This window comes from Saccopteryx leptura, chromosome 3 (genome assembly GCF_036850995.1).
Source record: "Saccopteryx leptura isolate mSacLep1 chromosome 3, mSacLep1_pri_phased_curated, whole genome shotgun sequence".
Taxonomy (NCBI): Eukaryota; Metazoa; Chordata; class Mammalia; order Chiroptera; family Emballonuridae; genus Saccopteryx; species Saccopteryx leptura.
In genome coordinates this window covers 309,685,961-309,713,628 of record NC_089505.1, presented here as the reverse complement: position 1 = coordinate 309,713,628, position 27,668 = coordinate 309,685,961, and the positions used below count along the sequence as shown (strand labels likewise).

The 27,668-nt window shown below is 39.1% G+C and overlaps 1 protein-coding gene and 1 non-coding gene across 2 annotated transcripts in view; both read right to left on the bottom strand.

Moving 5' to 3' along the window:
- Positions 1-1,106: 1,106 nt before the first annotated feature.
- ARMC1 (armadillo repeat containing 1) overlaps positions 1,107-27,668 on the bottom strand; it is a 45,979-nt gene continuing 19,417 nt past the window's right edge. The window contains exons 4-7 of the mRNA XM_066378966.1: positions 16,442-16,631; positions 4,362-4,478; positions 4,205-4,279; positions 1,107-3,242 (exon numbers count right to left, since the gene is read on the bottom strand). Coding sequence (XP_066235063.1) covers positions 3,051-3,242; positions 4,205-4,279; positions 4,362-4,478; positions 16,442-16,631 — 574 coding nt within the window. The 3' untranslated portion in view covers positions 1,107-3,050. The remainder of the gene's footprint in view (positions 3,243-4,204; positions 4,280-4,361; positions 4,479-16,441; positions 16,632-27,668) is intronic.
- TRNAN-GUU (transfer RNA asparagine (anticodon GUU)) lies at positions 20,088-20,163 on the bottom strand. The gene has a single exon. It is a non-coding gene; the product is annotated as a tRNA-Asn (tRNA).

Here is a 27,668-nt window from a genome sequence, read left to right as displayed (position 1 = left end):
AGTAACAATAATTCCATCTTACACTTGAAAACTTTTAGCTTTCATATTACTTATGATGATCCCACTGGATTCTAATAATAACCCACAAAGTAGAAAAATTATCTCCATTTTACTGATGAAGAAAAACATTATAGAGATTAAGTTATTACATAAGAATAAAAATAGGCAAATTATAAAATAGGAGATCAAAACCACCACTATCTATATACAATATTCTCTTACAACCATTCTATAAGAATCAGGATATTTTAAATTAATCTTAACTTTCATTCAATGGAGCAGTAGCCCTCTGCCACTTTTTAAAAAAATAAAAGCCAAATGACAAAGTAAAACAATAAAGTGGATAAATCAGAAATAAACATGCCCAGGAAAAAAATAGTACAATCTGACATTTTTCATATGTGCCTACGTTAATTAGTACCTTCCATTTATTTTTAGTGATGTAAAACAAATTCTTCATTCTCCTACAAAGATTTTTTTTTTATTTATTTTTTTACAGGGACAGAGAGAGAGTCAGAGAGAGGGATAGATAGGGACAGACAGGAACAGAGAGAGATGAGAAACATCAATCAGTTTTTCATTGCAACACCTTAGTTGTTCATTGATTGCTTTCTCATATGTGCCTTGACTGCAGGCCTTCAGCAGACCGAGTAACCCCTTGCTTGAGCCAGCGACCTTGGGTCCAAGCTGGTGAGTTTTTTGCTCAAGCCAGATGAGCCCGCGCTCAAGCTGGAGACATCGGGGTATTAAACCTGGGTCCTCCGCATCCCAGTCCCACACTCCATCCACTGCGCCACCACCTGGCTCCTACAAAGATACTTGAATGCAGCTACAGACTCTCAGTTCTCAAAGAGCTAAGTAGGGAAAGACACTGGTAAACATCATTTCAATCTAATGCAATAAATGCTACAATGAGTATATGTAAAGGGGTAGCTGATCCAAAGCCCAGGCAAGGCGGGTGTGGTGCTGGGAAGATGACTGGAAGACGCATGGGAATTAGTCGGTAACGCATCTGCCGGGAGCTGGAAGGTGCCAGGCAGTGTGGGTACAAATAGGCTTAAGATTAATGAATAATGCTTATACCACAAAACGCAATATCCATACAATTTTAATTATGTTACCTTTTATTATTTTACAATATATTTCAAAAAATGTCATTACAGTTGCCTTAACTGCTCTATAAGACCTGGAAACAAAAGAACACTTAGAATTAGGACACACAAACACCAGTCTACAATACCTACTTGCACTGAACCATTGCTACCACAGGGATGTAAGTTTTTTTTTAAAACAAGCAGATGTGTGGCAATGCAAAATAAAACACAAGCTTGTTAAAACAGAATAGTAAACTTTGTTTTAATGGCTAGAGAAAGAAGGTGGTTTTGTTTTCTTTTCTCAACACGCTGGGCTCTGGCAGCAATTTGTATTATGCATTTAAAGCAATACATGCCCTGAAAGCTTATATTTTCATTTGTGCGTGTCTCCTGAATCAGAGCCTCGACATGTGAAAAAAGTATCATTCTCAACACTCTCCCTCCTGAACTCAAGACTCTTCTTAGTTAAAAAAGAAAAGATTCTTGTTGGTGAGGCATTTTACAATAATTTTTCTCCAGTAATACTGGATCTTTTAATTTTCTCTAAAAGAGAAGAGATGAAATAGCAAGAAAACCCACCAGGGTCCAATTTCCACTTCACATTCTCCAAGTAGTAAAATAGCAGCTCTAAATGTGGATGAAAAACAACGTCAATTTCTTCCTCTTAGTTTTTAATTGTATTGACATTAAAATTTATCAGGATTGATTTGGACTTCCAAAAGGAAAATATTAGTTGCCAAATATTTCTGAAATGCAATAAAGCATTACATATATGTAATTAGCTCTTATCTACAAAAATATATATATCTATTTATATTTATATTTATTTATTTTACCTTCATTGAAGTTCTTTTTTTTCGGGCTGGACATAGAGAAACAAGATTAATAGACCAATGATGGCTTTATTTCTTCATAAATATTAATTTGAGTCTTTTTTCATTCACCATGACTGCCAGTTCCTAATAAATTCACAAAAGGCAATACTGTACAAGGAAACATCTACAGAAGAGGCACCTGCCAGGCAATACGTGTGTTAAGGTTAGACTCTACCAAATGGCACTACGGCATGATAGGCATCCAATTTTTGTTTTCTTTTTTCAAGTTTGTCAGTTCTTTATTATTATTTTTTCCTACCAGGAGATAGTGTGTAATCTCAAAATAAGGCCTAGAGACCACTGACAGCTGCTCCCAATATGATGTAACTCTCAAGAGCTGATAGAAACCAAACAGAACAATCACTACATCTGGTCATATTCAATCTCAATAGCATCTTGCTAATGTTTCCCTCTTCTTGAATAATTTTGTATTAATCTTGTTAAAATTATAACAAGTAAGATTGCAAAGTTTTTGTAGACTTTTATTTTCAGGGGACTGCTACATTAAAAATGAATATATTTTAATTCACATAATGTCATTAGTAATGACCTTTCTATAAACATGGTTGGCAAAATAAAAAAGGCACAGAAGGAGGATGAGAAAAGTTTTCAACTTTCAGTAAAGAGTACCAAAGCAAGTATCTTTCATGAAGAAAAGCAGAGAAAGATGTTCAGTAATTCATGCACGACTTGAACTAAAAACACTTCTCTTCAGATAGGTCCTGAGGCTTGAGGAGAAAATAAGTTTTCCTAATCAAGTGCTTCATGTAAAATAAAATGTAAAGCTGCACATATATATGTTTGGTTTTAACTGTGGACCCATGTTTTTGAAAAAGTGAGGCAATTAAACAAAGGACAAACCAAAATACCTTCAAAAACAAAGCAACCGCCCCTGTGTAACCTCTGTCCTTTTTACCACTTAGTGGGGCAAAATGTCCAATAAAATGTAAAATGCAGCATATGCAATCATGTAATTGAAAAACTTTTCATAACTTCTTGCAAATTGCACTTGACAGTTCACCACCACAATGGAAAACTGGCCCCTTGTACATTCACACAGTCCTTGTACCCCAAACTGAAGTCACCAGTAAAACGATCTGGATAAAAAGTTTGCGGCTGTGCTCAGCCAGCTCGCCCCGCCCTCCGGGTGGGAGCCGACCCGGGACACTGCTTTGTCCTGCTCCTTCGTGGGGCTCTCGTCCTCAGGCAGGTAGTCGGGCAGCTCTGTGTTCTGTTCCACTTCCACAGCCATATCCTGGAATGGGACCAGCATCTGGCACAGAGAACATGTGAACAGTTACTGAAAAAATCAATGTAATTGATAGATGTATGTCAGAAGTCAATTTTCTTCTCATTCTTATCACCACAGCATTTATTCTAAGGGGCTATATTCCTTTGAAAATGTTCCTCTTACAGGAAAGTAGGCCCATTTGCTGAGCACCGTGTAGGCACAGAAAGGTAGAACTCACAAGAATAAAAGTGTAACCCCTATTTCGAGATGATGGGGTTAGTCGAAAAAGAAGGGGGTTAAGAAGTACAAACTTCCAGTTACAAAATAAGTCATGGGGAAGTAAGGTAAAGTGTAGGGAATACAGTCAATAATATTGCAATAACTATGTATGGTGATAGTTATTAGACTTAGGGTGGGGATCACTTTGTAAAGTAATGTTGAATCACTGTGTTGTACACCTGACACTAATATAATATTGTATGCCAATGATAATTTAAAAAATTTTTTTTTAATTTCAAAATAAGACAAATGTATCTAGCTCTGTGGGCTTCTGGAGGGCCCCTGAACCTCCTTCCTATGAAAACTCAAATGAGCTGAAGCCATAACTATATCATAAAGCTAGCGGAGAGTAGCAGGAGGCAAAGGTATTCACTGTATTTGCCAAAAGGCAGGACTGGACTTTTAGTTTGGAAACTAATTGAGGTTAGTATTTAAATACCAATGCAAGGAAACCACATTTCTTTTATTTCCATATAATAACAGCAAGACATCTCCACTGAAATAAAGAGTCTGAAATTCACAAAATATAAAAACAGACTGAAATCCATAAAAGATCTTTATATATTTCTTAAAGAGTTAACTGTTCACCAGGAAACATTAAAGATCATCTGACCCAACCACATTCCTATATACCCGGCAACTAGTAGTCGAGAACCAATGGCAATCTGCTACCCATGAAGTCAACCCAGAGTCAGGTACAAAGAAAACTATATAAAGGCTTTTACCTCTTCTCCACTTTCACTTTTCACAACTTGTTGAGCCTTCATCACCTTGGTTGATGCTATTGCTGATGCCAACGCCTAGGCCAGGATAAAAAGGGACAAATCTTAACACTGACTGTTACCTGAAACTTCGAGCATACTCAGCCATTAAAATACTAACCTCTGCTTTCAAATCTGAACGGATTCGCACCACACATCTTTGAACAGCCATTTGAAAAGTAAAGCTAATAACACCTTTAATTTTTAACAAAGCTTCTTCACATAGATTTCTCCGAGACTGAAAAAATAAAAGCAAATTGTTATTAAAAATTGGCAAAATAACAAAAGGAAACAAATCAACTGAAACCACACTGAGCTAGTCATGACACCACGGGAGCAGAAGTGCCTATTTCCGTCCCACCATCTCGTATGTGAGGGCGGGCAGGGTGGCGCTCAGTCATGTTTATTAAATTTTGTATGATCAATATAGTATTCCCTGGTAAATTTTTTCAAGTTTCATTACTAATATTTAGTTTTAATAATTTTAACAAGAAGTTAGCCAAAGTTAAGTTAAATCTTACAATAAAAAAGAAAAAGCGCTGAAAAGCAGCGGTTTCTCTTGCTCAAGGGTGGGCACAGTCCACCAGCAGCTTTTGTCAACAGCTTTACTGGAACACAGCTGCACCCATGTGTTTACATGTCTGAGGCTAGTTTCCTTCTACAGCAGAGTTAGTAATTATAACAGCGACCATATGCCCTGCAAAACCTAATATATTTACTCTCTGGCCCTTTAAAGGAAGAGTTTGCTGACCCCTGCTGTAGCTTAAAAATCTCTAGGGATAGGCCCTGGCCAGTTGGCTCAGTGGTAGAGCATCGGCCTGGTGTGCAGAAGTCCCGGGTTCGATTCCCGGCCAGGGCACACAGGAGAAGCGCCCATCTGCTTCTCCACCCCTCCCCCTCTCCTTCCTCTCTGTCTCTCTCTTCCCCTCCCACAGCTGAGGCTCCATTGGAGCAAAAGATGGCCCGGGCGCTGGGGATGGCTCCTTGGCCTCTGCCCCAGGCGCTAGAGTGGCTCTGGTCACGACAGAGCAACGCCCCGGATGGGCAGAACATCGCCCCCTGGTAGGCGTGCTGGGTGGATCCCGGTCGGGCGCATGCAGGAGTCTGTCTGACTGCCTCCCCGTTTCCAGCTTCAGAAAAATACAAAAAAAAAAAAACAAAAAAAAACTCTAGGGATAAATTCTAATAAACTAAGAATTAGTGAGCATTCTGTGTTTGACATATTATTTTTTAAAACACTTAGTGTTTATAAATATCACTGCTTCCTTTATTAATGGCATTCTCAAGGGTTATCTATATACTCTTTTGGGTTCTCATTTTCCTGAAAGCACAATTTAACTACACCTTTCAACGCTTCTTTGACTCCTGGTAATACACTACTATGGTTTTCTACTTACACCACTGATTATTCCAATTCTGTCAAGTCTTATCTCCAAGGTCTAGTGTCTAAAACTAAGGGGTTCTCTTTCTACTTCACACCCTCAATAGACTTTTCTCACCACTTACATGTAGAAGCACAGCATATTCCAATATAATTTTATTTTCATTTGTCTACAGATAATCCACTTAGATATCAAGTGGTCATCATTTTCAAACACAAGATCCAAAGAGAAGATGGATTAACCAATAAAAAATGGGAAGAGGACATGAACAGACACTTCTCCCAGGAGGAAGTACAAATGGCCAACAGATATATGAAAAGATGCTCATCTTCTTTAGTTATTAGAGAAATGCAAATCAAAACTGCAATGAGATACCAACTCACACCTGTTAGATTAGCTATTATTAACAAGACAGGTAATAGCAAATGTTGGAGAGGCTGTGGAGAAAAAGGAACCCTCATACACTGTTGGTGGGAATGTAAAGTAGTACAACCATTATGGAAGAAAGTATGGTGGTTCCTCAAAAAACTGAAAATAGAACTACCTTATGACCCAGCAATCCCTCTACTGGGTATATACCCCCAAAACTCAGAAACATTGATACGTAAAGACACATGCAGCCCCATGTTCATTGCAGCATTGTTCACAGTGGCCAGGACATGGAAACAACCAAAAAGCCCGTCAATAGATGACTGGATAAAGAAGATGTGGCACATATACACTATGGAATACTACTCAGCCATAAGAAATGATGACATCGGATCATTTACAGCAAAATGGTGGGATCTTGATAACATTATACAAAGTGAAATAAATCAGAAAAAAACAGGAACTGCATTATTCCATACGTAGGTGGGACATAAAAGTGAAACTAAGAGACATTGATAAGAGTGTGGTGGTTACAGCGGGAGGGGGGGAAAGGGAGAGGGAAAGGGGGAGGGGGAGGGGCACAAAGAAAACTAGATAGAAGATGACAGAGGACAATCTGACTTTGGGTAATGGGTATGCAACATAATTGAAAGACAAGATAACCTGGACTTGTTGATCTTTGAATATATGTATCCTGATTTATTGATGTCGCCCCATTAAAAAAATTAAAAAAAAAAAAAGAAGATGGATTAAAATGTAACTGTTTCTTCTCATCCCTCCCTCCACCTCCAACTTCCACACACTTTAAGTCACCATCTAATTTTCCCACTTCTGTACAGAGACCAGGTTCTGATTTGGTACTTCAGAGGAGACAAGAATCTGCAATTCACCCCAAACCTCTGGATGACACCCTGAGAAGCACTGCTTTCAAATTACCCATTTCATTCTTCTCTGCCACTAAATAAAATCAGTCTTCAACTTATTCCCACATCCTCCAAAACAACTCACAGCCTCGCTATCTCCCTATTTAAACCACTTTTTCACTGCTCCCTGCTACATTTCAGTACTCATCAGGCAAGGATCTGGGATGTAGTGGCGCACAGCACCGCACAGACCCACCGGGACTCATCTCTAGAGCACTGTTTCGGGACTCTGCTCTGCTGAGTCCTGGGCTCTGTAAGACCCCTTCAGGGCACCGGTGCCCAAAGGTCCATGTTTCTCTCTCTCACATATTCAACACTGGGTAAACTTAAAAGTTTGCATAGCATATACAACATGAAAGTTAAAATACTACACATCTACTCTGATTCCGTTATTTTTTAATTTTTATTTAGTGATTTGAGAGAAACATCAATTTGCTGTTCACTTATTTATGCTCTCACTGGTTGATTCTTGTGTGTGCCCTGAGGGGGGACGGAACCTGCAACCTTGGTGTGCCGGGACAACACTCTACCCACTGAGCTACCTGGCCAGGGCTCCAATTACTAATTTTATATTTTTTATTATTTTTTCCATATCCAAAAAATCTTTTATTTTATTTTTTGAGCATAAGTCTTATAATTTTATTATGTATTTACTTATAACTTTATTTTTTTTACTTAGAAATTAAATTTAATGTGTTGTTGGCCCATAGGATCACACAGGTTTCAGATGCACATCTCCGTGGCATGTGATCTACACACTACATTGTGTGCCCATCACCCAAGTCAAACCACCCTCTGTCACCATATACTTGGTCCCTTTAACCCCTACTACCTCCTCACACACCCCCGGTAACCAACTCACTTTGCCTATGTCCAAGCGTCTCAATTTTATGTCCCACATATGAGTGAGCCATATAGTTCTTAGCTTTTTCTGCTAAGAACTGACTATTTTATTAGCATAACATTCTCAAGGTCCATCCATGTTGTCACAGATGGCAGTATTTCATCTTTTCTTATGGCTCAGTAGTGTTCCATTGTCTATACGTTATCACATCTTCTTTATCCAATCCTTTACTGAAGAATACTCTGGTTGTCTCCATGTCTTGGCAAGAGTCTGACACTAACTTCCAACTATATGTGACAGTGAGAAACCAGGTTCATGAGGCCAATTCATCTTTATTTTAACACATTCGCAATAGGCAAAGCCTGGGGGATAAAGAGGGGTGGAAAACTCAATTCCAACATCTGATCTCAGAGATAGGCCATTTACAGGTAAACCTGAGTTCTTCAATAGAGCAAACAAGAATAAGAATTAGCCAGAAAGGACAAATAACCTCTAGACTGGAATACAGGGTCAATATTAGGTTGAGAGAATCTTAATTATTCATTGCAAATATTTTCTAACGTATTTATTTATTTATTATATTTATCTTTTAAGATTATATTTGATAAAACAAAAACTTTACTGTCAAACTAAAGAGCTTTCCTAAAGCAATTTCTCCAACCACCATTAAGCTTTAAAAAGTCCCTAAAACGATCGGTTAAATGTTCATTTAAATTACTGTAACTTCATAGTTTTTTTACACTTAACTTTTTAGTACACTTAATAGTTTTAGTATCTGTAAGATTCCTTCCCCACTTCCTTTACCATTCCTGCAAAACTGTCAGTTTTCTAGCACCATTTATTGAATACTCTATCCTTTTACCACTGGTGTCCCATGAGTTCTCTTAGGGTAATGTCTAATATATACGCAGGCGTCCCTAAACTACGGCCCGCGGGCCGCAATGCGGCCCCCTGAGGCCATTTATCCAGCCCCCACTGCACTTCTGGAAGGGGCACCTCTTTCATTGGTGATCAGTGAGAGGACCACTGTATTTGGCAGCCCTCCAATGGTCTGAGGGACAGTGAACTGGCCCCCTGTGTAAAAAGTTTGGAGACCCCTGTCTAGGGTCTGCTTCAGAACGTTCAATTTTTTTTTGTCAAGAACACATTGTTTTAATTACGGAGACTTAACAGCACATTTTAAGATCTGGTAGGACACATCCTTGTATTACTGTTGGGTATACTCTTGGTTGCTGACGTTACAGCCTTGGCATTTCTGGTGCTCTCTCAAGCACTTGCATTCTTCCCCAGATACTCACTGGCTCACACGCTCTGTCTTACAGAAATCTCAGTTTCTCCAGGAGGTTCATCTAAACCACCCTATTGAAAACTGCAACCCTACCATCCTACCCCTTAGTAGTCCCTATCTACCTTTCTGTTATTTTATTTTTTTATTTATTGATTTGAGAGAGAGGGGAAGGGAGAGACAAAAAGAGAGAAACAGAAACACCCATCTGTTCCTGTAATGTGTCCTGACCAGGGAATCAAACTGGCAACCTCTGCACACGGGGATGATGCCCTAACCAATGGAACTACTTGGCCAAGACTACATTCCTTTTATTTTTGTGTGTGTTTTGCTGGGTTTTAAGATTTTGTTTGGGCTAGCTTTAAAAATGAACTGTATTATTCTTATTCATAAAAGTTAAACAGATGGTACTGGTGATATTTATCTTAACATCTTCCATTCAATCAATTTACATTTACCAGAACTTGCATTCTAGAAATTTTTCAGGATCTTGTGGCCCCAGTTTCAATAAGATAGTTGTTAATTTACTTGCAATGTTACAAATAATATGCATAGGAATAGCTTCCCCTCATCCTTCCTTACTGAACCCTAAATCCTGAAGCCTAAGTGCCCAACACCATGACTAGAAAAACTGGACAAGCCAATGTAACTTCCCTGGCACAGCTAGAGAGATAAGAGGTAATCCTCCAGTTGCCACCCCTAAATACTACATGTAGAGTGTATAACTTTGTATATGTAAAAGTGTAAACACTCTGACATAGATGGGTATGGACAGAGAGCCCTGAAGAGTACTGCCTCAGCAGAGCAGCAAAACCGTCCTCTGTGAAAGGGTGCCATGGTCCTCCTGCCTAACAAGCTTAAAGGCAAGCCTCATGAAGAGCCAACTGTTTGCAATTAAGTGTGGTCCACAGCAAACTCAGAATGTTTAAAGGCTTTGCATACAAACATATGCTGTATCCAACAATGTAAAATCTGCAACATGTAACATTCAATCAAAAACTACCAAGCATGCAAAGCAGCAAGATAACATAATCTATAATTATCGATCTACATTGATAATTAGTAGAGACAAGGACATTAAACAGTTATTCTTACCATAATCTGTATGTTCAAAAAGATAAAGTGTAAACATGTTAAGGAGATATAAAAAAAAGACCCAAACCAAACTCTATAGATAAGATAAAACAATGTCTGTGGTGAAAACTACACCAAATAAAATTAACAACAAACTACACACCTGCAGAAAATTTAGCAAATACAGCAATAGAAACTATCCAAAATAAAAAAACAGAGAGGAAAAAAAGATTGAAAAAGGAATTAATAGCCTGGCTGGTTATGGTGCAGTGGATAGAGCATTAACCTGGAAAACTGAGGTAAAGGGTTTGAAACTCTGAGGTTGTCAGCTTAAGTGAGGGATCATCAACATGATCCCAAGGTCGCTAGATTGAGCCCAAAGACTGCTGGCATGAGTGAGGGGTCACCGGCTCAGCTTCAGTCCCCAGGCCAAGGCACATACATGAAACAATCAATGAACAGTGATGCAACTACGAGCTTAGATGATACTCATCTCTCTCTCTCCTCCCTTCCTCAAGAAAAAGAAAGGAAAGAAGGAAGGAAGGGAGGGAGAGAGAAAGGAAGGAAAGAAGTGAACAGAACATCAGTGAGCTGTGGGATAACTTCACGATATTGAATTTTTAAAATAGGAATCCCTGAAAGACTGAGGGGAAAAGGAAAAAGAAAAAGTAGTTGAAGAAACAATGAAACAAATTGTTTCAAATTTGCTGCAAACTGTAAAGCCAGAGATCCAAGAAGATAAATAAACTTGAAGAAAATTATACCAAGGCACATCATAAATAAACTGACCAAATGCAGTGATGAAAGGGCAACTTTTAAAAGAGGGAAAAAAGACATTATATACATAAGAACAAAAATAAGAGTTTGATAGACTTCTAAGTAAAAACAATACAAAGAAGAAGATAGTGGGACAATGTCTTAAAGTATGATAAGAAAAATAACTTATCTAAAACTCTGTACCTACTGAAAATACCTTTCAAAAATACATTAAATATTTAAGATCACTTTTAAACATATAAAACTGAAAGAGGTATAACTTCAATATCTTTCAAAAGTGGATAGAACATCTAGACTGAAGAATAGCAAGGAAAAAGCCTTAAACAACACAATAAACCAACTAAGCCTAACAGACATTATAGAATACTCCAATCAACAGTATATACCGTATTTCCCGTGTATAAGATGACCCCAAGTATAAGGTGCACTTTAATTTTGGGGCCCAAAATTTGAAGGAAAAAAAAAGTATTACATAAAGTTATTAAACTCAAGTTTTAGTCATCATAAAATTCATACAAATCCTCATCCGCACAAACAAGTGGGAAATGCAAGTAAAAAAAAATCTACAACCCAGTTTTTAGACCCCAAATTTTTCAGGGGGAAAGGTGTATCTTATACATGGGGAAGTACGGTACATTCTCAAGTGCTCACTGAATGTTCTCCAGAATAGACAATGTTAGGCCTGAAACAAGCCTCAATACATTTAAAAGGGACTGACCAGGTGGTGGTAGTGGGTAGAATGTAGACCTGGGACACTGAGGACCCAGGTTCCAAACCCAGAGGTCGCCAACTTGAACATGAGATTATAGAAATGACCCCATGGTCACTGGCTTGAAGCCCAAAGGTCGCTGGCTTGAGCAAGTGATCACTGGCTCAGCTTGAGCCCTCAAGTCAAGACATGTATGAGAAGCAATCAATAAACAACTAACGTGCCACAACTACAAGTTATGCTTCTCATCTCTTTCCTTTCCTATATGTCTCTGTCTCTCTTTCTCTGCTTCTCTTTCTCCATATATCTCGGGGGGAAAAAATTTTTTTAAGGGTTAAAATTATACAATACACGAAATGAAGTTAGAAATCTGAATTTCTGGAAAATTCAGAAATATATGAATATTAAACAACAAACTCCTAAATAATCAATGAGTCAAAAAAGAGATTACAAGAGAAATTAAAAAATACTTTGATATGAATAACATGAAAACATCACATATTAAATTTTATGGGATGCAAAGAAAACAGTCCCTTAGAGAAAACTTTATAGCTGTAATAACTGTATTAAAATAGAAAAAGCCTGATCAGGCGGTGGCACAGTGGATAGAGCATTGGACTGGGATGTGGAGGACCCAGGTTCGAGACCCTAAGGTCTCCAGCTTGAGCGCGAGCTCATCTGGTTTGAGCAAGGCTCACCAGCTTGGACCCAAGATTGCTGGCTCAAGCAAGGGGCCACTCGGTCTGCTGTAGCTCCCTCAGGCAAGGCACATATGAGAAATCAATGAACAACTAAAGAGCTGCAACGAAGAATTGATGTTTCTCATCTCTCTCCCTTCCTGTCTGTCCCTATCTGTCCCTCTCTCTGACTCTCTCTGTCACACAAAAAAATAAATAAAATAGAAGAAAATCTCAAATAAACGATCAAACTTTCTATTCTAAGAAACAACAAGAAGAGTAAATAAACCCAAAGCAACCTGAAGGAAGGAGATAATAATAGAGAATGGGAGAAAAAATAGAAAAATCAATGAAACAAAGAGGTTCTTTGAAAACATCAACAAAATTGATAAACTTTAGCTAGATTGACAAAGAAAAATAGAAAAAGATGACTCAAATTACTAAAATCAGGAATAAAAGAGGGCATATTATGACCAACCTTACCAAAACAAAAGAATTATAAGCTAACACTATGATTAATTGTATAACATACAATGAAACAGACAAACTCCTAGAAAGGAGTTTGATAACCTCAATGAAAAAGACAAACTCCTAGAAAGACAAAACTACCAAAACTGACTCAAGAAAATATAAATAGCCTGACCAGTGTGTCACAGTGGATAGAGTCAACCCTGAGTATTGAGGTAGCCGATATTGCCAGCTTGAATGTAGGTTCACTGGCTTGAGGGGTCGTTGGCTTGAGCAGAGGGATTGTCCACACTATCCCAAAGGTTGCCAGCTTGAGCCCAGAGGTCACTGGTTTGAGCAAGGGGACACTGGCTCAACTTGAGCCCGAGATCCGATCCACAGTCAAGGCACATAAGGGAAGCAATAAATGCACAACTGAAGTGAAGGCTACTGAGACTTGATGCTTCTTACTCTCCCTTTCTTTCTTCTTCTCTCTCTCTCTTAAAAAATTTATATATATTTTTATATATGTGTGTTGTGTGTATATATATAACAAGACACTGAATTAATAATCAGAAAACTTCCCACAAGGAAAAGCCAAGAACCAAATGGCTTCACTGGTGAAGAAAAGAATTAACACCACTCCTTCATAAATTCATCCAGATACTTCCCAAGTCATTTTATGAAGCTAGTATTACCCTGATACCAAACCAGAAAAAGCACAGGAAAAAAACCCTACAAACTAATATTCTGTATGAATACAGATGCAAAATGCCTCTACAATATATCAGCAAAATCAAATCCAAAAGCATATTAAAGAGATTATACACCATTACCAATGGAAATTTACCCTAGGAATGAAAGGATGGTTCACACAACATTAATAGAACTCAACAATAAAAACACAAATAACAAGCAATTTAAAAAGAAACAAAGAATGAATAGACATTTCTTTAAGAGAAAACCTGTGATAAAGCTTTATGCAATGAACTATTAAAAAATGGCCAATTGCCTGACCAGGTGGGGGCACAGTGGATAGAGCATCGGACTGGGATGTGGAAGGACCCAGGTTCGAGACCCCGAGGTCGCTAGCTTGAGCGTGGGCTCATCTGGCTTGAGCAAAGAGCTCACCAGCTTGGACCCAAGGTCGCTGGCTCCAGCAGGGGGTTACTCGGTCTGCTGAAGGCCCGCGGTCAAGGCACATGTGAGAAAGCAATCAATGAACAACTAAGAAGTCGCAACGCGCAACGAGAAACTGATGATTGATGCTTCTCATCTCTCTCCTTCCTGTCTGTCTGTCCCTGTCTATCTCTGCCTCTGTATAAAAAAAAAAGGCCAATTACCACATGAAAAGATACTCAACATCATTAGTCATTAGAAAAATGCCAATCAAAACCACAGTAAAATACTACTTCACAGGCACTAAGCTATTAAATTTTTTTTTTAATGAAAAACAACAAATGTAGACAAGCATATAGAGAAACCAGATCCCTCATATATTGCTGATGAAAATGTAAACTGGTACAGCCACTGTGGAAAACAGTTTCTCAAAAGCTAAAGATAAAGGTGCTGTATCACCCAGTAATTCTACCCCTAGGAATAGACACAAGAAAACCGAGAACGTATATCCATACAAAAACTTGTTCATGAATGTTCACAGCAGAATTATACAGAATAGCCAAAAAGTTGAAACAACTTACACTAATTATCAATTGATGAATGGAGAAACAAAATATGGTATATGGTATACACTGAAATATTTTCAGAGAAATCGTGTACTGATACACAATGCAACAGAAATGAACTTTGAAAACATTATGCTAAGGAAAGGTAGACATAAACGGTCACATATTATAGGATTCCATTTATATGAAATGCCCAGAAGAGGCAAATCCACAGACAGAAAGTAGACTAGTGGTTGCCAGGGGCTCAGGAGGTGATTGCTAATGAGCACAAGGTTTCCATTTCGGGTGATTAAATATTCTGGAATAGACAATGGTGATGGTTGCACAACCTTGTAAATACACTAAAACCACTGAATTTTATACTTTAAAATGGTAATTTTATAGTATCTGAATTCTTTTTCAATTAAAAAAAAATCCTGAAAGAATTCATTTCCAGAAGACTTGTATTACTATAAGAAAATGTTAAAGGAAGTAAAATATCGATGAAAATCAAGATTTACGTACAAAATAATGAGGCCCTGAAATGGTGAACATGTGGGTAGACAGAAATACTTTCTTATTTTTTAAATGTCTTTAAAAGAGACTGACTTTCAAACTCACAAAAAGTACAGTAGTGGTGGTCTTCAGGGAAGGGAGACAGGGGAGTTAGTGTTTAATGGGCACAAAGTTTCAGTTTTACAAGATAAAAAGTTGTATGGTGGTGATGGTGGCACAACATTATGAATGTATTTAATATCACTGAACTGTACACTTAAAAATGGTTAAAATGAGCCCTGCCCGATTGCCTCAGTGATAGAGCATCAGCCTGGCGTGTGGACGTCCTAGGTTCGATTCCCAGTCAGGGCACACAGGAGAAGCGCACATCTGCTTCTCTATCCCTCCCCCTTCTCTCTCCCCTTTGCCTTCAGTCATGGCTCTATTGGAGAGAATTGGCCTCAGGCGCTGAGTATGACTCCATGGCCTCTGCTTCATGAGCTAAGAGCTTGGTTGCAACGGAGCAATGTCCCAGATGGGCAGAGCATTGCCCACTAGTGGGCTTGCCGGGTGGATCCCGGTCAGGGTGCATGCGGGAGTCTGTTTCTGACTCCCCTCCTCTCACTGAATAAAAAATTAAAAGAAAAAGGTTAAAATGGTAAATCTTATGCTATGTATATTTTACAGCAAAAAATTGAAAATATCTTTTAAGAATATTTAATGTAATAACAATGTATTTGGGGGCTTATAACATAATGTATGCAGGAATAAAACATAACAGTAGCACAAAGGCAGAGGTAAGGGAAACAAAAGTATAGTTATGTCTTATACATGCCTTATACAGTACCTGTGTGACATAAGAGTAGCACCTTCCCAACCCCAATCTGTGATACTGCTTTCTGCAATTTCAGTTAGCCAGTCAACTGTGGTCCATAAATATTAAATGGAAAACTCCAGAAATATACAATCCATAAGTTTTAAATTGTATACCATTCTGACCAGCGTGATGTAATTTTGCACCTTCACCCCCCACACCCAAATAATTCATTCCTTTGTCCAGTGTTCCCATGCTGTAAACACTACCTTCCTGTTACTTACTAGTCCTCTTGGTTGTCAAATCAACTGTTACAGTATCACAGTGCTCATGTTCAAGTAACACTTATTTCACTCAATAATGGTCCCAAAGCAAAGAATAGTGGCAATTTGGATATGCCAAAGATAAGCCATAAAGTGCTTCCTCCAAGTGAAAAGGGATGTATGCACAGGAAAAAACACAGCATATATAGGGTTCAGTACTATTCGTGGCTTCAGGCATCCACTGGGGGTCTAGAATGTGATAGTTGAAGATATATAAAATGGAAGGACGGAGCAAAGAAAGGGAGCGAGGGAGGAAGGACCTAACCTCTTTAAGCACAAAATGCTCCCCTTTATAGGTATAAAATACTAATATTGGGACTTCCTTTTAATGAAGGTTAGCAAGTGACACTGAGGAAACTATTTAGCTAACATGATTCTCCTTTCCATTTTATCAACCATGTGTTTATAAAAATCTTACCGTATCATCAAGACCATCTATATGCAAAACCACTGTTTTGGCACGTTTGTTTGTAGTTCCCAGAAAAAACTGAGCTTTCCTTCGACGTGAATTCATTTCATTGAAACTATCACTATCTGCCACATTGGAAGACTGAAGAATGTCATAGATTTCAGACGCCAGCAGTTTTGTTTCTCCTGGAGTCGTAGTCCTTGAAAAGAAACATGTAAATTAATAAATCAGTACTGTCACTTCTACTGATTCTGTAATTTTATTCCTCAAGTTTGCAAAGTTTTGTTTTCTTCATTCTGATCTGTTAACTTTATAATACCTGTGAATCCTAGAATAATCAGTAATGCAGAAAAAGCATCTAGTCTATAATAAAGTCTTCTCATTTCATTTTAAACCCATGGTTTATTAAGATTCAAAACCCATCACTACAATGGTATAAAAGCACATTTAATCAAAATCATTAATTAAGTAGGAAATCAAATAAAAAGATTGGGATATAACAAGTCCCTGGATTAACACTAACATTCAACTCGCAACTTCAAAGTACCCTGACCTTCAAGAAAATACATTAAAACCCAAAAGGAGAAAACAAATCATTCATATTAGTTATTTCAAGAAATTTCTGAGTAAATTCCAACTGGTTCTGTTTCTTAATTTGCATTTTTATGGATCTTTGACAAAGCGTGAATGCATCATAAAACCACAATTCAGACAAAAGTTCCCATACTTAAACTTTTAATTCTGTTATAGCTCCTCACATAAACATGTAGTTCCATGCTATCCAACAGAACTTTATATACTGAAGAAATGTTCTGCTCTTGCACTATCCACTCACATGTGGCTATTAAGCACTTGAGATGTCTTTCAAGTGCAAGTAAAAAATGAATTATATTTACTTTTAATTAAATTTAAATAGTCACATGTGACAAGTGCTACCATTTTGAGCCATGTATATCTAATAATTCTTAGTTAAATTGAATAATAAGTACACATAGCTGCAAAAAAAGTAATAATAATAATCCTCATTCACCTATAAATGGGCTTAAGTCCAAATTCTTTAACATACATTCAAGGCCTTTAAAATCTGTCTTTTTAACAATTGAGCTCTACCAACAAACACTAGCTCATTGTGGCCTTTTATAAATGCCTTTCCCTCAGCCTTCAAAGCCTTATTTCTCCCTTGAAGACTCAGCTCAACCACCTTCTTTATGAAGCCTCCCCACCCCAACACCTTTTATACTTCGCTGCTTTCAAAGTACTGCTTGTACTTAAACTGATTTCAATTTTCTATTTCTTCCTCTTTAAGAATGGGGGTGTATTCTCTCTGTACCTTCCACAAAGCCTAATACATTTTTTTGAAATCCATTTGTTTATTTATTTATTTTTAAATTATTATTATTATTTTTTTTTGTATTTTTCTGAAGCTGGAAACAGGGAGAGACAGTCAGACAGACTCCTGCATGCGCCCGACCAGGATCCACCCGGAACGCCCACCAGGGGGCAACGCCCTCTGGGGCGTCGCTCTGTTGCGACCAGAGCCACTCTAGTGCCTGGGGCAGAGGCCAAGGAGCCATCCCCAGCGCCCGGGCCATCTTTGCTCCAATGGAGCCTTGGCTGCGGGAGGGGAAGAGAGAGACAGAGAGGAAGGAGAAGGGGAGGGGTGGAGAAGCAGATGGGCGCTTCTCCTGTGTGCCCTGGCAGGGAATCGAACCCGGGACTTCTGCACACCAGGCCGACGCTCTACCACTGAGCCAACTGGCCAGGGCTCCATTTGTTTATTGAATGAGCTTTCTAACATACAGACTGTATACATTCTAGCTATAAAGACCTTCAATCCAGAGGTGCTAATCTGGCAATTTTCTGGGCCCTCAATATATTTATTATACTTTGTGCTTTTTGAGCCACTGCTGACCACAGCTATCAATTACTTTGAATGATTATGGCTCTGTAATGTAGGAAGCTATGAAAAAGACTATTATTTTAGGAGATGCCTCAGCACTTTTCTGATAGCTGTTTTAGAGTTTATTGAAAAGGTAATTGCAGGGGCTCCAGTGGTGCAATCGGTTAGCACGTGGTACTTACACGAAAGTGTCACTGCAGTTCCGAGATATTTTAAATATTAGACAACTATAAGTTGTAAAGAGTTAAAGGCTAGAGGCACTCATGAATTTAAGAGAAAAAAAACTACCTGAGTGACTATTCTCTCAATTCTCCCAAGGATGGTATAGAGCTAGAACCATTCCAGATTCACAGAAAAAAAGGTATCTGTACATCTAATGTATTCCTTAGGCTTTTGGGCTTAAATCTCTCATAAAACCTGTTCTAGTGGTTTCCATTGTGTTAGCAACAGAATGAGGGGAGAAAGTGCCATTTGTTAATAAAAACAATTTGTAAAGGTGATACATGTGCATTCATGACTGCCTGTGCAGCTAAGGAGGCTACTCAAACCAACTTCAAATTACAATAGAAAGCTAAGGATTTACACAACAATATATTTTATAGTCATACAAGCAAGGCCTACTTAGATAAACACAGAAGTTACAGAGGAGAGATTAGCAAAAATAAATACTCCCACCACCACCGTTTTTAGTTTTTAACTTCCTTATTTCACAGTTCCAAAGTTTCATCATTTCATAGAATAAAATCATTCTAAAAGATTTTCAATATCTATTAAAACCAAATGATTTTAACAGATAACATAATCAAATAAACATTATGGTCTTATTATTTTAAATATGTTCATCTGGTATAGTATCTTATAGGACTCAATTTTATTGCTACCATTTCTATGAAACAGTTAAGGAAATAACTATTTATAGACCTAGATCTCTCTTAAAACTAAGTAAAGTTTTGTCCTAGGCAAAACAAAATTTATAAAATGGTATTAGCAGGCCCTGGCCAGTTGGCTCAGCAGTAGACCATAGGCCTGGCATGTGAAAGTCCCAGGTTCGATTCACAGTCAGGGTACACAGGAGAAGTGACGATCTGCTTCTCCACCCTTCCTGTTCTCTCTATCTCTCTCTTCCCTTCTCGTAGCCACAGCTCAGTTGGAGCAAGTTGGCCCCAGGCGCTGAGGATGGCTTCATGGCCTCACTTCTGGCACTAAAATAGCTTGGCTGCTGTGCAACGGAGCAGCAGCCCCAGATGGGCAGAGCATCACCCAGTACAGGGCTTGCCAGGTGGATCCTGGTCAGGCACATGCAGGAGTCTCTGCCTCCCTGCCTCTCACTTAATTTAAAAAAAAAAGTGATATTAGCAAAATAGAATTACAAACCAAGTTACTTCTTGATCTGTATACTATATGAAGTATTACAAATATCTATGCATATTGCTGATCAACCAGTTATAATTATTTTCTTTTGTTTTTTTTTTTTCTTTTCTGAAGCCGGAAATGGGGAGGCAGTCAGACAGATTCCCGCATGCGCTCGACTGGGATCCACCTGGCATGCCCACCAGGGGGTGATGCTCTGCCCATCTGGGGCATTGCTCTGTTGCAACCAGAGCCATTTTAGCACCTGAGGCAGAGGCCATAGAGTCATCCTCAGCGCCCGAGCCAACTTTGCTCCAATGGAGCCTTGGCTGCAGGAGGGGAAGAGAGAGACAGAGAGGAAGGAGAGAGGGAAGGGTGGAGAAGCAGATGGGCGCTTCTCCTGTGTGCCCTGGCTGGGAATCGAACCCGGGACTCCTGCACAACAGGCCGATGCTCTACCACCGAGCCAACCGGCCAGGGCCTTATTTTCTTATTTTAAAAATATGATTCTAGCCCTGGCCGGTTGGCTCAGCGGTAGAGCGTCGGCCTAGCGTGCGGAGGACCCGGGTTCGATTCCCGGCCAGGGCACACAGGAGAAGCGCCCATTTGCTTCTCCACCCCTCCGCCGCGCTTTCCTCTCTGTCTCTCTCTTCCCCTCCGGCAGCCAAGGCCCATTGGAGCAAAGATGGCCCGGGCGCTGGGGATGGCTCTGTGGCCTCTGCCTCAGGTGCTAGAGTGGCTCTGGTCACAACATGGCGACGCCCAGGATGGGCAGAGCATCGCCCCCTGGTGGGCAGAGCATCGCCCCTGATGGGCGTGCCGGGTGGATCCCGGTCGGGCGCATGCGGGAGTCTGTCTGACTGTCTCTCCCTGTTTCCAGCTTCAGAAAAATGAAAGAAAAAAAAAAAGAAAAAAAAAAAAAAAAAAAGATTCTAAAGCCTAAAAGAAAAATCCAAGAGCGTTTATAGAGTGAAAAGCTATCTTGTACTTTTATTTAAATAAACCAAAATTACTATTCAAATACTATGATTCAAAACATTCAAGTAGAAAAAAGTCTAGAGTTATATGGTGCATTTGGCCATAAATGTTAGAGAGAATGTATAATTAAACAAGTATTAATTGCCCTATTCTTCCTAGGCAAGTGAAAATTGAGAGCTGATTAATGTCCAGGATTTAGTTCAGTCTTTAAAATCTGACAGCAGAAAAAAAGACTATCTTAACAGTCTCCTTCATCTAATTGGCATTTTGCTCTCAATAATTCATTATTCCACCCTGGCTCAGCAGATGAAGCATCAACCTGAAATGCTGAGGTCGGTGGTTCGGGGCCCCAGGCTTGCCTGTCAAGGCACATACCAGAGGCAACTACTATGAGTTGATGCTTCCCAGTCCTCCCCCTTTCTCTCTTCCTCTCTCTAAAATCAATCAATAAAAAATTATTTTAAAAAATAATAAAAGTTAATTTACTATTTCATAATGAAGTATATTGATTCCTCACCACTTTTTCTAGTTTATCTATATTGAAAAGGTTCAAAACATTATTCCTAAAACACAACTAAAAGGTGAACTCTGATCTTATTATATAGCAAAAATAATTTTCATTTCAAGTAAGTATAATATTTCCTTATTAGTGATAAACAGTAAGTCATTCTAATTCTAGATGCTTCTAACATTTTATATTGCCCATAAAGCGCAGTTAAGACCTTCCATATTGCAATGCTGGTGGCCGAGACCAGGCAGGTTCATACTGGATTTGCACAGATGGCAGAAAAACTACAGAGCCAGAAAGAGTTGGGCCATTCTGTTTAATAAAGTCTCACAACGGTGGACAAGCACACAGGAAGGGGAAACCACCTCTCAGGCAAACCAACATCAAAATGGTCCTCACAGTGGCGGGCAGGCAATCTGTGCATCCACAACCCCCATCTCTCTCGAGCACAAGCACCCACAGCCTTATATAGGCCATATACACGTGGCACAGTAACACACTCACGTACCAATCAGGCAAAGTGCTTGCAACTGGTAACCCAGCGAGCAAGCCTAACAGTTACCCCACACTATACTTCATGATGAGGCAGGACAGTTAAGAAGCTAGGAAAATTCCTTGACAAGTGGGGAAACTGAGGTAAGCTAAACAAACTGGCTGAGCAATTTACAGCCAGACACAGGTCACGAGGGCAGAGAGCCTGGGGTGCCTAGCAACTGGCAAAACTGGTGCCGGACCTCGCCCAAAAGTGAACTTTCCTCCCCTAGATTGTGGCTGGCCATGCAGTTTAGATGCCCCTGACCTTTCCTCCCTACAGGTAACATTCAGGCCTCAGGTATTTCAGCTCCAGGCCCAGAAAAGCAGCAAAACCAGGCAGGCACACCAGGACCAGCTGCAATGACTAATGACCTCCTTGGCGCCGACCAATCAATGGAGACTATGACTCTGAAAAAGCCGATGAATATGCTATTGAGATCTACCCTGAGGCCGCCCCTAAAATCCCCCACCTGTGGAAAGCAGATAAAACCCCTCAAGACAAAGGCAGCTGGCACCGTCTTTGGGGCATGCCCACTCAAATCTCCTTTTCAAGTGAATTTCTTTCTTTAAACTCTAAGGGTCCCCACGAACTTGCAACCAGGGGAGCAATAGTCAGTGACAGCTCGTCCCAGGCTAACCCCCGGAACCTGTCCCCAAGGTCCCCTTTTCTCTGACTTTTCAGTGAGCTGACAGCAGCCCCGCCTAGGCTCCTCTCCTTGCTTCTTCAAGGAAGTCAGCAGCTCTGTTTAGCTAACAATTTAGTCCAAGGCAGGGAAATGATGATCCTTGAGCCAAAGCCCATTAATTTACATATTATCTATGACTGCTTTGACCCACAAGGGCAAAGTAGTTGCAACAGAGACTGTCCAACCAAAGCCAAAAATATTTACTATCTGCCCTTTTACAGAAAACATCTGCCAACCTCTATTCTAAATAATTACCCCCAAAAAAAGACATTGAAAAAAACTACAAGGGATGTGGAATATAACTGCAGCCATTTAGAAGGATGTTGCAAGAAAATGGTTATATGGAAGAGTGCTTCTGATATATTATGTGAATTACAGCAAGCCCTCAGTCAAGTAAGTTTGCAAATATGATGTATGTTTGCTCGCTTATAGTTTGCATTGGGTGTGGTAGACAGGCTGTAAGCAGGTAGGGTCCTCATAACCTAAGGCTTAGTTTTAAGACTAAGCCTTCCCTACCCTTTTAATACTAAGATCTTTTCAACATCCTTCTAAGATCTTCTCAAAACTAAACTTTTCCCCACACCCTTGACTGTTGCATGATGTGGGGTGGTGCACTCTTATAAGGAATCCCATTTATGCCTCAGATAAGTGGCTTTGTATCAGAGACTTCCTTATTTGTAATTGGCTTAAAGGCTTTAATTTTCTACACTATAAAATGAAGCAGACCGGGGGCTCTCGCTCTCCCTTGGTTCCTGCCATCAGCATTGCGGAGGAGAGGCAGCCAAGATGGTAGACTGCTGAAGGAGAAGCCAGTTTGTGCAGAGTTTATGCAGAGAGGAGGAGATGGGGAACAGAGGTGAATAAGGCTGGTGAGGTAGAAACCTTTGATTCTAGGAATACTTGGAAGAGTCAGTGGCTTTGGGAGCCCTGAATAGGAAGGGAAGTGTTTTCCCACTGTGTGCATTTCTTGCCCACCGGGTGCAAGCTGGGATTAAAGATGATGACCCACCAGTTCTTGGCTCCGTTGTTTCATTACCATCTGTCTGAATCAAGTGCAAACCTGCATGGGCCAGGCAGTTGTGATGGTGGCCATGGCTACTGGCCTTAAACCCTCAAACACCAGTGTTTCATTCAATGTTGTTTTGTTATAATGTTGGTGAGATGCTGTAGTAACTTAACTCTTGTTTATATCAATTAGCCTGTGCTGGCTTGGGCAGCACATGTACTAAAATATATAAATTAGCCTAAGGTAAAAAAAGTTGTTACACCAATTTTACTGTACTAATATGGTGTTGGTCAAATAAATTTGTAAATATGATGTATATGTTTGCTCACTTTGGGTGTGGGAGACAGGTTGTAAGCTGGCAAAGTCATTATAGCCTAAGGCTTAGTTTTAAGACTAAGCCTTTTCTTCCCTTCTAATACCAAGGTCTTCTCAAAACTAAGCTTTTCCCCACATCCTTGACTGTTGCATGATGTGAGGTGGTGTACTCTTATGAGGAATCCCATTTATGCCTCAGATAAGTGGCTTTGTATCAGAAACTTCCTATTTGTATATTGGCTTAAAGGTTTTGATTTCTACACTATAAAATGGGCCAGATCAGGGGTTTTCATGCTGTTGGTTCCTGCTGTCACCATTGCAGAGGCCTCCCTGATCCCTTGCCCTCTATGGGAAGAGCAGGTTTTCTGCTTTTCCCTTGGCTTTTCTTATGGCTTGCCTGTCTTGGTGAGACACCAATAAACAGAATGGCCTACCATTCTCCGACTCTGCCATTTCTTTACCGTCTACCCGAATCATTGAGGACCTGCATGTGAATGGCCATACATATGGTCTGTCTCTTATGTGATAGGTTGACTTCAAAATTCTCAAAATGTAAAAATCAAGGCAAAAGAGAAATTCATTTTCAAGAATCTCAAGAAAACAAAAGGTAAGCCACAGAACCAGCCTAGTTATCCTTTAAGTATCAAGGTTATAGAAAGAATTTTAAATTTGAAAGAAACCAAGGGAGATTTGAGCCTTTCTTGAGCAATGTTCTAGAGAATGAGCTTCAACCAACCAAGAAATGATGGGAGGACTTTAGCAAAGGGACTAATAATGAACATTTTGTATATTTAACTATAGCTTTAAGTTTAAGACAAAGGTGGAAAAGAGAATGAAAGAATATACAAAGTTTCTGACAAAATAGAAATAATGCAACTTTAAAAAGAAAGCAAAAGGGAGAAGAAAAGAGAAAAGTAGGAAAAGCTCAATGACTATGGAACACAATAGGTGGGAGTCAAAAAATTACAATTAAAAACTAACAAGCAAGACAGTGTAAGTTTAAGAAAACAGTTAACAGAGAAGATTTTTAAAGTATAAAGGCAACCACTATAACAATAAGATAAATCTAAGTATCAAAAGGAATTTTCAAAATAAAAGAAGAAAACACACAGAAAAGACAACTACTATAACATAATATATATGGTAAGTATAACGAAAATGGGTTAAAATGATATGGGTTAAAATGATATATATCAGTCAATAAATATAAATGGACTTAGCTCTCCAACTAAAGGAAAAAGATTTTCAATTTGGCTCACAAAACAAGACACAGTTCAAACAAAGCAATTCAGAAATAAAGAAATGGGCAAATGTAGAAACAATGAGAACAGGGGTTGTATACTGATATCAAACAAAACAGAATTCCAGCCCCAAATCCAAGCAGTAAATATGATAAAGGACATTTCTTTAAATCCTAAAAGACATACTTCACAATGATTATATATATATATATAATATATGAATATATATATTATTGTATGACTATATATAATTATATAAATATATAATGAATATAGATGTACTAAATAACATCATATATCAAAAGAAAATAATAAAGTTTAATGGTAAAGCAAATGTTAAGATTTCAAAATTTGGGGAGTATAGATGTAGGGTATTTAGGTATAGTTGTACTGTTTTTACAACTTTTCTGTAAGTCTGATACCATATATGTAAATGAAAAGAAAATGGCATTATGGATTTTCTTCCTTTTTTGTATTTTTTTATTTTACCAATAAACCACATGCTGCTTACTTGTAATAAGATTTTTTTTATTTATTTAGTGAGATGATGGGAGGCAGAGACAAGAGTCTCACATGCACCCTGACCAGGATCCAACTGGCAAGCCCACTAGGGGGCAATGCTCTGCCCATCTGGGGCCCTTGCTCTGTTGCAACCTGAGCCATTTTTTAGTGCCTGAGGCGGAGGCCATGGAACCATCCTCAGTGTTCAGGTCAACTCACTCTAATCAAGCCATGGCTGCAGGAGGGGAGGAGAAAAGAGAAAGAGAGAGAGAGAGAGAGAGAGAGAGAAGCGAGAGAGGGAGGAGTGGAGAAGCAGATGGGCACTTCTCCTGTGTACCCTAACCGGGCACTGAGCCTGGGACATCCACACGCAGGACTGATGCTCCACTACTGAGCCAACTGGTCAGGGCCTACTTGTAATAAGATTTTAAAGTGACATTTTCTAAAGTAAAAGAACACAGAAAAAAAGGCATAAAGAAATGAAAGCACACATTTTTCATTCAAGATTTTAACAAGACTAGACCACCATTTATTATGACACTGTTTCAAAATTTAGAATTTTAGGAAGTTCTCCAGATGAAATAAGATATTTTAAAGTTGCGATACCATATTTTATTAAAGTTTTTATTACTTATAGTATATACTACATGTTAGATATTCACAAATACTTTTATAAAATGCATCTTATATCATAAGTATTACTATTGAAATGCCAATTAACAAATGTCTTAAAGTGGGTTCAATGTTCTCCTAAGTAGACACTTTGAAAATTCTCTTCACATAGGAATCCGAACTAAAAATAAAATGTAAAAAGGTTCTTACCTCTAAACACAAGACTTTATTTATGAAAAAGATTAAAATTAGGACATAATGCCAGGTTCATTCTGAGTGACAAGGAACTTCAAATTTTCTTCACAATTAAGGAACCCAAAGTAATAGTGACTTTGAAGCCAATCTAAGTGTTAATCTGTAAGCACCAATTTCACCTCAACACAAGTAAAACCTGCTGTTGAAGAACATGTTAAAAATCTCAGCAAAAATCTGAGGGAGGAGAAACCAGAAGAATGCAGAAGACAAGGGCCTGCAATATCTGGGATCTTACCCTCAAGTGACCTCAGTGTTTAGGACTGAGGGAGCAAGGGCAGACAGAAAGTCTGAAACATAACAAACCACAGCTGTGGTCCTTGCTTGTTAACAGTTCCCTGAAACGAACTCGCAGTTCCAGAGAATGACTGATAGTCAAGAACAGACCTTCCAGCCTCCTCTCCCCGCTCTCCCTCCCAGAGACACAGAAGTCACGCAGGTCTGCAAAGAAGTCATAGAAATCAGGCATTTGTCATGTGAAAGCTAAAGCTGTAAAGGTATATAAGATGTAAGAAATCTAACTTAGGAGAGCTTTTTTTTTTTGATGTCCCTTTTGGGTTCACGCTGCTCTGCTGGCTAATAAATCCTACTTCCTTCATCAAATTATCTGGGCGTCTTTGTCCCCCTTGACTCCTGCTACACATTCTGTAGCAAAATATAATGTGATGATTAAAGGTCAACAATTTTGTGAGCATGTTTTTTTGTTGTTTTTTTAAAAGATTTTATTTATTCATTATAGAGAGGGGGGAGAGAGAGACAGAGAGAGAGAAGGGGGAAAGGAGCAGGAAGCATCAACTCCCATATGTGCCCTGACCAGGCAAGCCCAGGGTTTTGAACCGGCAACCTCAGCATTCCAGGTTGACGCTTTATCCACTGCGCCACCACAGGTCTAAAGGTCAACAATTTTAACATGCAGAACTTTCCATATTTTTAATCAAACACTCTTCTCTGCTTACCACATGAAGAATAACCTCTACTCTACCTATTTCTGATCTTTGGTTTCCCCTTGGATCACTGTCAGATGGAAAGTTTCTCTTCAGTCAAAGCAGTATCCCTTCACAACAGATTTCTTATACATTCTTAGTTGCATCATTCCCTAGAATCAGAGCTCTATCTCCATCTAATTCAGTACTCTTAAATAGAGAGATCATGTAGGAATCCCATCCTGACTGGCTGGTCGTCAGGAACAGCCACATAGAAGAAAATCAGAGTACTGCCAGTTTAAAAACCCAGGCTTGCCTGGGCAAGGCGAGAAGCAACTACTACAAGTTGATTCTTCTCACTTCTCTCCTTTTCTCCCCTCTCTCTAAATCCAATTAATAAAATCTTTTTAAAATGATGAAAACTTAAAAA